At 41.7% G+C, this 11,333-nt stretch overlaps 1 protein-coding gene across 1 annotated transcript in view; it reads left to right on the top strand.

Annotated features, from left to right (window-relative positions):
- Ptpn13 (protein tyrosine phosphatase, non-receptor type 13) overlaps positions 1 to 11,333 on the top strand; it is a 191,552-nt gene that overhangs the window by 59,545 nt on the left and 120,674 nt on the right. The window contains exons 3-6 of the mRNA XM_013350866.2: positions 732 to 910; positions 5,031 to 5,096; positions 7,726 to 7,911; positions 10,493 to 10,580. Coding sequence (XP_013206320.1) covers positions 732 to 910; positions 5,031 to 5,096; positions 7,726 to 7,911; positions 10,493 to 10,580 — 519 coding nt within the window. The remainder of the gene's footprint in view (positions 1 to 731; positions 911 to 5,030; positions 5,097 to 7,725; positions 7,912 to 10,492; positions 10,581 to 11,333) is intronic.

Consider the following 11,333-nt stretch of genomic DNA (forward strand, 5'->3'; position numbering starts at 1 on the left):
GCAGTGCTGGCCAGCCATCATAGCCGGTCAGTCAGCCCAGCGCTGGTCGGCAGAGGCAGGAGGTCCCTGGGCAGTGCTGGCCAGCCATCATAGCCAGTCAGTCAGCCCAGCGCTGGTTGGCAGAGGCAGGAGGTTTCTGGGCAGTCCTGGCCAGCTGTCACATAGCCCATCAGTCAACCCAAAGTTCCGAGAGCCATAGAGGAAAATGCTGAAGGACAATGTGTGCTCCTCTCCTCTCACACCCTAAGCCCTTTTCTGAATCACGTGTTCTTAACTTTCTGATACAACATCTGCAAATAAGCCATGGGAAGGTCAGTGAACTCTAGAATTTATTCACAAGGTTTTATGCTTATAGATAGTGTCTTGAAATTATAGTTTTCACTGAGGACTCAAAAGAATCCTAATCGAAAAATGGAGAAGTACTGACCCTTCTCCTTTTCTGTGTATCAGTATAAGACAGTTGAGCCGGGTTTAACTTTTATGACGAGTCTCTACGACCTGCCTTCTAGATGTAAGTGATGAAGCCAGATTAAAGGCTTTACTGTGAACAGTGATAGTAGCTGTGTCTAGGAGACATCTTCTCTCATACTGTATTCTTTCGTGATGAAACTGCACAGTAATGTCTGTGCAGTTAAACTGGGACATCTATTGAGGTGGCTATAGTGTCTTCTAATTCTGATTTTAAACAGTTGTCATTTCTCCTCTTTTCATTTGGGGCTTACACCAACCAGTGAGCATTGCTGACCCTGCCGCCCTTGGCTTCATCATCTCCCCGTGGTCGCTGCTGCTGCTGCCATCTGGCAGTGTGTCCTTTACAGATGAAAACATCTCCAACCAGGACCTTCGAGCATTCACTGCTCCAGAAGTGCTTCAGAACCATTCGCTAACTTCCCTCTCAGATGTCGAAAAGGTAAATATCAACTCTTCATTTATTGTGTTGTTGTTATTTTGATAGAAGTAGGGCAGGTCAAAACAATGGACTCCCCTCACTCGTTAATGGAAAAATCCTTTGAATTTCAAATAATCGTATGCTTTAGTGTGTGTGTGTATGTGTGTAATACACAACTCAAATGTATATATACTATTCAGGAAAAGATTTTGACTTGGGAAAAATGTTTTAAAAGGTGAATCATAAATAAATTCTGATGGCTAAAGTGTGCACTGTGAGGTAGACTGTCCAGAGATAAAGTAGACATATGTGAGTCCCCAAAGGCTATGTGAGGGTCTGTAGTTCGTGCAAGGAAAATGGGGCAGCCATATGACTTTAAACAGCGAAGGGACAAGATCATACACATTTTCAAAATGCCAACTAAAGGTTAGGGAATGGATTGGCCAGGAACAAGGCTGAAGACGAGGAACGTTAAAGACTGATGTGCTGACCGGAAGCAGGCATGGTGAAAACCAGCAAAGACAGACAGATATAAAACACCGAATTAACTGCACTCAGCATTTTGAAAATGTCTGAGGTGAACGAGAACTTCCCAGGACAACATGGATTTTTCTTTCCCCTGTGGTCTGTTCTCTGTAGGAAGCATGCGGGGGTAGAGAGATTCTCCGCACTGTGGTCCCCTCTCTGCTCATTGCCTTCATCAGCCAGTGAGCCTTCAGTGCAGGCCATCTCTGCTCGCCGTCCAGCGGGCATTACTGATCCCTGCACCCAAGCCCTTCTTACACAGCCTCTGCTGTGCACCCTCATGCACTTGCTTCATGGGCCTTGTTTTCTTAGTGAAGATTTACGAAAAGCCTGTTTGTCCAATTTAATACTGAGTCCCTGTGTTCTGTCCCAGCGATCCCTCACCCGTGACACACACATCACCACCACCTGGGAATTTGCTGCTAGTGAAATTGTCACCTGTACTCTTAGCATTAAGAAGGCAGAGACAGGAGAATTGCTCTAAGTTTGAGGCCAGCCTAGGCTACCTCGTGGGTTTCAGGCTAGCCTGAGCATTTTTGCCTTACTCAGGCTAAAGTGGATGGAATAGGCCTCAACCCTACACAAAGAACTGCAGGCAGTCGAGGAGAGTTGGGAGAGGGAGAGGTGGCCGTCCCGAGAACGAGCACACCAGCTGACTGTCCAGTGCCAGCTGGTCATCCCTAAGAACAGTAACATTCTATAGCACGAGCAGGCTCTGTTTAAGAATATGTATGTAATAATCAACAGTGACAACAGAGGCCATGGATGTGAAGGAAACGGAGGAGGAGCACATGAGAGAGACTTTGGAGGGAACAAAACGGGAGGGAGAAATGGAATTATAACCTCAAAAATTTAAAACAAATTAAAAACTATGAAAAAGAAAACAAGTCATTTGACATATTTAAGAAGTATAGCCAGCCAGCGATGGCACATACTTTAATCCTAGCACATGGGAGGCAGAGGCAGGCAGATCCGTGAGTTCGAGGCCAACTTGGTCTACAAAGGGAGTTCCAGGACAGCCAGGGCTATACAGAGAAAACAATGAGTTTACAATTAATCTTTTATACCGAATCTATGAACAAATATTTTATGTGAAGCTTTTGAAAAGCTCCTTGTGCATAGCCTCTTGAAATGCAGCTGCATGTGTGATTAGGCCACCCGATGCTGCGTGAGTCTTAGCCCCATTACCCTGAACTCAGCAGACATACAATAAATCCCTTCTGCTAGTTGCTGAGACGTACGGTCAGACTTGTAAGACAGGCTCTCTGTGGTACCAGGAGGTATTAACTAACTGTTTCACTGGAGATACAAATGAAATTACCTGTATCATCTAAGAAAGACTGTGTCATCCTGTGTAAAAGGGTTTATATGATGTATGTCATTATTCATATCATGTATGCCATTTAAAAATCATCTCTGGCTTAGCACTAGTGGGCATTTTTATTGAAAAAGATAACACATTCTTGGTAAAATGAATAATGCTTAAGAAAATTTTGGTTACACACACACACACACACACACACACGGAAAAGAGAGACAAAGAGAAAAGGCTAGGCCAGGTGCTGAAATGTTAGTTGTAGTGGACATCATCCCTGCAGACAGGAGACCTAGGAGTCTGACTGTAGAATTGAGGGGGAGGTGAGTCAGGATGAACGTAAAAGTCATTTGGAAGAATTTAGAATAAAGAAAAATTGGAAGTACTGAAAATATTTGAAAGTGGAGCAGTTTTTGTAATCTATAAACTGGGAACAAATTTAGGTGGCAGTATAAGAACTAGATTAAAGTACTGTCACATTGTAAGAACAGTGTCAGTATTTTATTTGCACATAGGTTTTTTTCTACCATTTTCTAAAAAGAGAACTGGAAACAGGTTACAGAATTTAAAAACAAAGTTTAGAAAATAGGAACCGCCCAAAATACAGTAAAATAAGAAAAACCTGAAGTAAGGTCCCCTCCATCCCCACTCCCCCGTAGAAATAAAAACCCTCTCATGATGTTAGGCAGGGCTTTCTGGAGAGCAGAACCTGTAGGCTGTGTACTTATCAGGAAGGGGACTTACTTACAGATTGGTTTAGATGCAGTAGGGGCTGGGAAATCAGCAAGGGGCATCTGCACACTGGAGATGCCCAGAACCTCGTGGTTGCTCAGTCGCAGATCTGGTTGCCTCAGCGTCCTCAGTCCAGGGTTAAAGCCTGGAAACTTCCTGGACATCAGTGGTATGTAGTGTATGTTGGAAACATCTTGAGCAGTGTTTCTCAACCTGTGGATTTGAACCCCTTTGGGGTTCTCAGCAGATTTCCTGCATATCAGATATTTACAACATGACTCATAACTGTTGCAAAATTACAGTTTCGAAATAGCAGCAGAAATAAACTTACGGTTGAGGTCACTACAGCATGAGGAACTGTGTTAAAGGGTCGCAGCATTAGGAGGGGTGAGAACCACTGACAAGAGTCTGGTGGCAGCAAGGGCAGCAGCTGCAGAATGTGCAGGCAGCCTTTTCTGGGATCCTTTCTTTACTAGTGTAAACCTCTGGTCTCTGCCTCCTGCTGACCGCACACGCCCATCTCCTGCCTATCAGCCCTCTCTCTCCAGTCTTCCTAGAAGCAACCTGTCCGCACCACAGCAGGTTATTGTCTAGCAGATGACAGAAAAGTCCTTTGATCCTCCTCCTCCTGCTCCTCCGGCTCCTCCTCTCCCAAGCCCACAGATATGCTAATTAAAACTCCAGTTAGATTCCTCCCTTACTCTTCAAATTGGCAAATATCCAAAACTTATGTGGAAACTCTTCTGTGTTACTAGTTGAATGAAAATGATAAAACTTTTCTATATAGATATATGATTCTCTCACTGTGTGTGTGTGTGTATGTGTGTGTGTATGCATGCACACGAACGCTTGTGCATACTGGGGGTTGTATACAGGATGTTTTCACATAATTGTAAAACCAATTCAAGAGAAATGTCTGCATTTAAAAAATAATGTTTCCTGGAACATGTCTCAAAGTTTGGAAAAGCTTTAGTAACTAGTACTGCAATAGGCAACAAAACCCTGTAGCAGTGAAGGGCCAGGCTCTCCAACAGTTAACAGACACATCTCTGTGGTAAAACCTGTAGCAGTGAAGGGCCAGGCTCTCCAACTGTTAACAGACACATCTCTGTGGTAAATTCAAAGGTGAAGCTGCCTGGCAAGGTGGTGCACACCTGTAATCCCAGGGTTAGGGAAGCCAAGTTCCAGGACAGTCAGGCCTACACAGAGAAACCCTGTCTCAGGTGGGAGTGGGGTGGTTGTGGGGGTGGGGGGAAGCAATGTTTGTAAAGTACATTTTAAATGTTATGTAAAGAGGATTAAGAATGTCTACTCACATTTGCTTAAGTTTGCATGAAGAGACTCAGTAAAAGCTGACAAAATGATGACTCATTGAAAGTGGACTCTGAATGGCAACAGGGATTGTGTATTTACTCTTTTTATTTTAAAATTCCTATGCTTTTCTGTAAGATGTAAAATGATTTTTCTCAAATTATGTGTTAAGCTTTCTTGGGAGCAAAGGAAGTATACTACTTGTTAAATTTTTTATTTTACCATAAGGTAATTTTTGTAAAAAAATTCTATTCCTAGATCCATATTTATTCTCTTGGAATGACGTTGTATTGGGGGGCTGATCATGAAGTACCTCAAAGTCAAGTAAGTGAAGCTTCACATTTGTGATATTTTCATATTGATACATATTTACACTTTTTACAGAGCCCTTTTGTGTGGTTATGTGTGTTCTCCATCATGCTGCCTGACACACAGGTGTTTTATACTGTGTGTTGTTCACATGTGCACAGTCAGCGTGTCAGGATGAGCTAACAGAGAGTGCCAGGTTGTTCACGTGTGCACAGTCAGCGTGTCAGAATGGGCTAACAGTGAGTGCTACATTGTTCACGTGTGCACAGTCAGCGTGTCAGAATGGGCTAACAGTGAGTGATACATTGTTCACGTGTGCACAGTCAGCGTGTCAGAATGAGCTAACAGTGAGTGCTGATGAACTCACTGAAGATATCCTAAGGATTGTAGCAGTCACTGCCAAGATTGAGTGATGGAGCCAGACTCTCCCCGGAAAGCTCAGTGACTAGGCGAATCCCTCATTTCTTATCAGCCGCTGGTTTAGGATCAGGGTGTAAATGTCTGGTGAAGTCAGTCTTGCACTGACCGTAACAGATCTGCAGATCTGTCCCTGTCGCCTGTGGTAGCAGAGATGGCGCCTCTGGCCCAGTCAGCCTGTGGTAGGGAAGGCAGGGGCTCTATCCATTTCAACCCTTTGAGGTAGTGGAGAGCTTTTGTTAGTTTTGGGCTGTTGGCATGTCAGAATTCCACTTCATGGCTTCGACTGTAGCAGAAACACATGTGAGGTTAACTCTCGGGTCTTGGATTCAGATCATTGGGCCAGTTTTAGTATTTTTTTCTATTCCTAAAATCTCTAATTAAAATTTCATTTACGGCTAGGGAGAAGGCTCAGACAGGAAATTGCTTGCCTCACATGCATGGCAGCCTGTGTTTGGATCTCTGTCACATGCATGAAAGCAGAATGGCCAAGCATATTTGTAGCCCCTGTTCCTGGGGGATAGGAATAGGCAGATTCCTGACGCTCACTGGTCAGCCATGGGACTGATGGGTGGCTACAATCTTAGTGGGAGAGCCTTCCTCAAATGACATTGCGGAAGTGGATAGTACAAGACACCTAATATACACACGCACACACATACCTGTGAGAGCACTCACATAGCACAAAGACCACACACATAGCTGCACACACACACACGCACGCACATACCAAGTAAAAGGAAGAAGAGGGGGACAAAGAGGAGGAAGAAAAAGCTGGCTTTATTTAGTCATTTAGAAATACAAAAGCAGATTTTTTTTTTGTTGTTGTTGATTGTCCAGAATCTCAAACTTAATTCAACTTAGCTCTATCTAATTTTCCTCTTTGGAAATTTTTGTTTATTTTCTTTCTCTCTTTAGTTTCAATTCTGTAAATACATATGAGAAAGTTGTTACTGGAGATACTGATGTCATTTGTCATGTAATATAACTGTCATATAAAATGTAGTCGTCTAGAGTTAGCATTTTGTGTTATTTTCTAATAACTGGAAATAAAGTCAATATAAGTGATACAAAATAATATAGTCATACTTTATATATATATCACAATATAGAAATTATCATAAATCATTACCATTTTAGAAATGCAAGTATTTAATGTGTATATCTTGTATCATCAGAGAAAACACTAGAATTGAGCCATAGCTCTTGGCCATAGCTGTGGAATTTACTGGAAGGTACAGACAGCTAAACAGATAATTAGAACATAACAAAATGAATGCTCCATTAGTAGAAGAAGGCTGGGTCTTCACGTTAGATCCCAGAGTGAGAATTGGTTTTTAAAGGAAATTGCATCTAAGCTGCTACGTAAGGGATAAAGTCATACTTGAATGGATGAGTTGCCAGTTACCCAGAAGCCTTTGCTAAAGTTTAGACATGGACAGCAGTGGCTGTCCTGTGTGTACTGTTATTAGACTTTTAGTCTGTTAAATACATTTTTAGAGGTACTGGAGATTGAACCTAGGACCTCAAACCTTCCAGGCAGGTGTTTTACAGTGAGCTACACCCCCAGCCCAGCAGTATGCTTTTATATTTTCTCCTTTTACTTCTTGGTGAACAGTGATGCTAATCATCTTTTTATGTGCTTATTGGCCATTTGGATGTAGTAACTTAAAAGTTAATTAACAAACATAATTTCACATTCTGGTTTCTGTTTCATCAGATAAATGAGAACCCCATTTCATTTTAATATCTAGACTCTTCCATCTTATACAAATATCAAATTATATAGAAAAATATATCTTATGAATACTGAATATTGAAGCACTGTCTCTATTTCTCAATATATTTAACTAATCAAAGAAGTTCACTTCTGCCAGGCATAGTGGAGCACACCTTTAATCCCAGTATTTGGAAGATAAGGCAGGAGTCTCTTTGAGTTCTAGATCAGCCTGGTATATAGAGACAGTTCCAGGTCAGCCAGGGCTGTGCAATGAGACCCTGTCAAATAAAAACAAAAATAGAATCTACCATTTCTTTATTACAAAATTAACATTTTTTTATTACACTTTGATTTAGGAAGCCATGTTAACTTCCTTCTATTAATATAGAAGGTTTTGGGGTCACATGGGTCAGCCAGACATAATTGCCAATAGAAAAGAATTAATTCACTTCCTCCAAACATGCGTGATTCCTGAGATTCCTATAATGGCTTTTCCTTTCCTTTCAGCCCATCAGGCTGGGCGACCATCTCAACAGCATCCTGCTAGGCATGTGTGAGGATGTCATCTATGCTCGAGTGTCCGTGCGGACTGTCCTCGATGCCTGCAGTGCCCACATTAGGAACAGCAACTGCGCGCCTTCGTTTTCCTACGTGAAACAGTTGGTAAAGCTGGTTCTGGGAAATATTTCTGGGGTAAGCTACAGTTGAAAACACAGTCATATTTTGAAATTCAATTACACACAAGTTTTTTTTTATAATAGCAGCTTTTCAAAATTAAGGATGAAAAAGAAAGTTATAATAGTTTTAATATTCATTGTTTACTCCAAATAGTACTTTAAAATTTAGAATTCTATGCAGTTTCCCACATTTTATGAAAGCCATCCATTTTTAAAGAACTTTGCCGAAGGAAAGATTGTAGAACAACTATGGAGTTGTCACCCTGGGAGTCCTCTGCCCTTCCCTAGTTTCCCCCTCTGGTCTCTTCTGCAGAGCTCTTAGCAGATCATTGTAAACGATTGCCTTGAGGAAATGCATTGATACACAAAATGAGTGTCAGAATTCTTACTGTGCTTCCTATTTCTAGACCTATTTCTTCCCCTCACTTGTCAGGATCCCTCTAATCCTCCAACTTCTCCCCATTCTCGGGCGGGAAGGAGTCTGTGGTTCTCTTGCTGCTTGAGTCTTGGGTGCCTCCCTTTTCGCTCCTCCAGGATGTAAAGAACTAAAGAGTAAAATCTGTGTATAATAATCGCATCTCTGCTCTTCGTTCCTTACGCTGTTCTGCCCTGTTCTCTCTGTCGGGGCTGTCACTGGTGTCTGGCTTTCTGGCCGGTGCATGTCCTTACCTGCTCTTGCTCTCTGGTGTCCATCGGTGCTCCTCCCTTCGCTGGCCGGGCCCCGGATTTGGCTTCCTCTTAATTCCCTGTTCTCAGGAGGTTTAGTTCCTCCATCTTAACCAGGATACTGTCAGGTGAATGGAATATATACATATTCCACACATTTTGCCAGTTGCTGAGAAATGAACTCAGCTCTCCTAAACAGATGTGAGCTGTCCCCACTGAACCTTAGAGTGTGTGCTGGGAAGGGCTGATGGGTGCAGTTCTCTTGCTATGGCTGCTCCCATTCTATTTAGTTTGTTTCAGTTCTGTATGCTCATCTAAAAAACACAACTAAAGCTGCTAAAACATGGGTGATACATGATAGAGACACGGTTGGAAGCTGCTAAAACATGGTGTGTAACCGATAGAGACACGGTTGGAAGCTGTGTGGCTCTGACCCCAAGATCTTGCCGTTCCCTTCCACAAGTGGCTATTGTGGTAGCACTCCAGTGCCTTGGTTCTTCTAGTATTAAAATATATTTACTTTCAGGCTATTGTCATTTTGCTAGAGAGATGTTCGTCTACGCTCCCCAGCTCAACAGAATCCATGCAAACATTTCTTTTGATGTCTCCTTTATTTTTGTCAACTGTTAAAACAATGTGAAAAATGTCAGTATCAGACTTTGTATAGATCCCATTGGAAAACCTTTTCGTCATAAATAAAAAGATGGTTGTTGAAACCCCCCCCAAGAACCCCCCCCCCAAAAAAACCCAATATATTTACCTTAATTTTGACTAACTATAAAATATGATTACCATCCCTGTTACCTGAGACAGTTGTGAAGGTAGCCCAGCTGCTCCGGCACTTCTGACTGTGGAGCTGATCTTTCGGAGCATCTGTAATTGTTATGAAGATCAGGTATAACGTGTAGTGCACTGAGCCATGCCGGGCATACACTGTTCACTAACAACAGTTGCTATTAGTAACTCCCTCAAAGCAGGCAATCACAGCTATGTATAATAGTCACCATTTTCCTGTCCCCCAACAGTCGGGGTGGTCTGCACTGATACCATTTATGTAATTCAAGGACTGCATCATTTCACAAATACTTCCATCTAAATCTTCTTTTAGATAGGAACTAAACTGCTTTGAATCATGACCATGCTACCTGAGACGGAGTTGTGATCCACACACTTAACTTCTGTAATGGAGAAATAATAAAATGTGTGTGCATAGATACAAGCGTGGACACGACATTTAACATAGCATCACTATTCTGTTTTCAGTTTGAATCTGTATTTGTCCTGCTTTTGATTATCTAAATAAACCGATATTCTCTAACTTTTTATTCTATATAACATAGAGTTTGATTCAATTTGTTCTTATTTTACATAAGTATCTATGATTACTGCCATTGAAATTTCAGAGTGCCAAAGTATTTTGTTACAGAGAAGATTCCATGGAACATCAGTTTAAATGTCAGTGGTCAGCACATCCAGTTAAAAAATTTAGCAAGCTATGCAGTTTTGACAGACAGTATCAAGGAAATCACTTCTGAAATAATTTAAATGCTGTTCTCAATGTATAAGTACAACCAGAAGAAGTTCTCTAATACAAAATTAATGTAGCTTTAAAACTATAAATCTTATTTGAGAGATGAGAATAGTTATTAGGAAGAGAGAAACAGAATACCTCAAGATCCTGCCTTCACAACTAGCCAGTTTGAGCCCAAGTCCCCAGATGTGGAGCATTCTGTTTGTTGCTTCTCTTCAGAGATGGACTGGCCAGTCCCAGTGCATGCAGGTCTTAGCAGAGCAGGATATTACAGTCAGCTGCGGAGTCTCTGTGCTTGGCACTGAACCCTCCAGATTGGCTAGCATGCTGTGCTGAAACAGTCACTGACAGGAGGGGAGATTATTTTTATCAAACTTGATTTTTGATTACCTGTGTACAGACGGATCAGCTTTCCCGTAGCAGCGAACAAAAGCCTGATCGAAGCCAGGCTATTCGAGACCGACTGAGAGGAAAAGGATTACCCACAGGTAAGAGTGTGGTAATAGGAACTTTCTAGACCTTAATGCTACTCTCTTGTCTGTGAAAATGTGCTTTCTGGCTTAGAAATCCAGTCAGTTGTGCCTGTGGCCCCTATGAATGTAAGGATGCAGAGTAGAAGCCAGGGAACAGAGACAAACACCAGGCACAATACTAAATAAGCATTACAGTTACGTAAAAAAGATTAGCGCTCAGAACTGCCGCACATACCTTGCCCTTCCCGGTGTTTTTCCATCAGTACCATCATCTGCATACATTATCAAGGTATTTAATATTAAAGTTAGGCCATAAAGCATGACCCAAGCACAGGCGTGTGTTTAGGAACGAACAGTGAAACCCCTGAAGCCAGAGTCGTCTCTTCTAGTTCTCTGTCAGGGCCAGTCACTAAAGTTATTTCGTGAGTAAGTATGTCGTAGCTTGCACTTGTCAAACACTGCCATTGGTTATAGGATGCCTGCTGAATAAAAATGAACAGTGGTTGGTTATTTGGTGGTAACTTATATATAATGGATCTATAATGATTATGTAATAAGATTTTAAAAATGCATGGATATTCTAAATATTTGAGATAAAAAGTAGATATAAAAATAGGATTTTAAAATTCCTTTTCTTTTTAATTTTTTTTCAAGTTTCTCTGTGTAGCCTTGTATGCTGGGATTAAGACATGCACCAACACCTCCTGGCAAAAATGGGATTTTATTTTTTTTAAGTGCTAAGAACCAGGCTTGGCTTTTTAAAAAAAA

This window comes from Microtus ochrogaster, linkage group LG1 (genome assembly GCF_000317375.1).
Source record: "Microtus ochrogaster isolate Prairie Vole_2 linkage group LG1, MicOch1.0, whole genome shotgun sequence".
NCBI lineage: Eukaryota > Metazoa > Chordata > Mammalia > Rodentia > Cricetidae > Microtus > Microtus ochrogaster.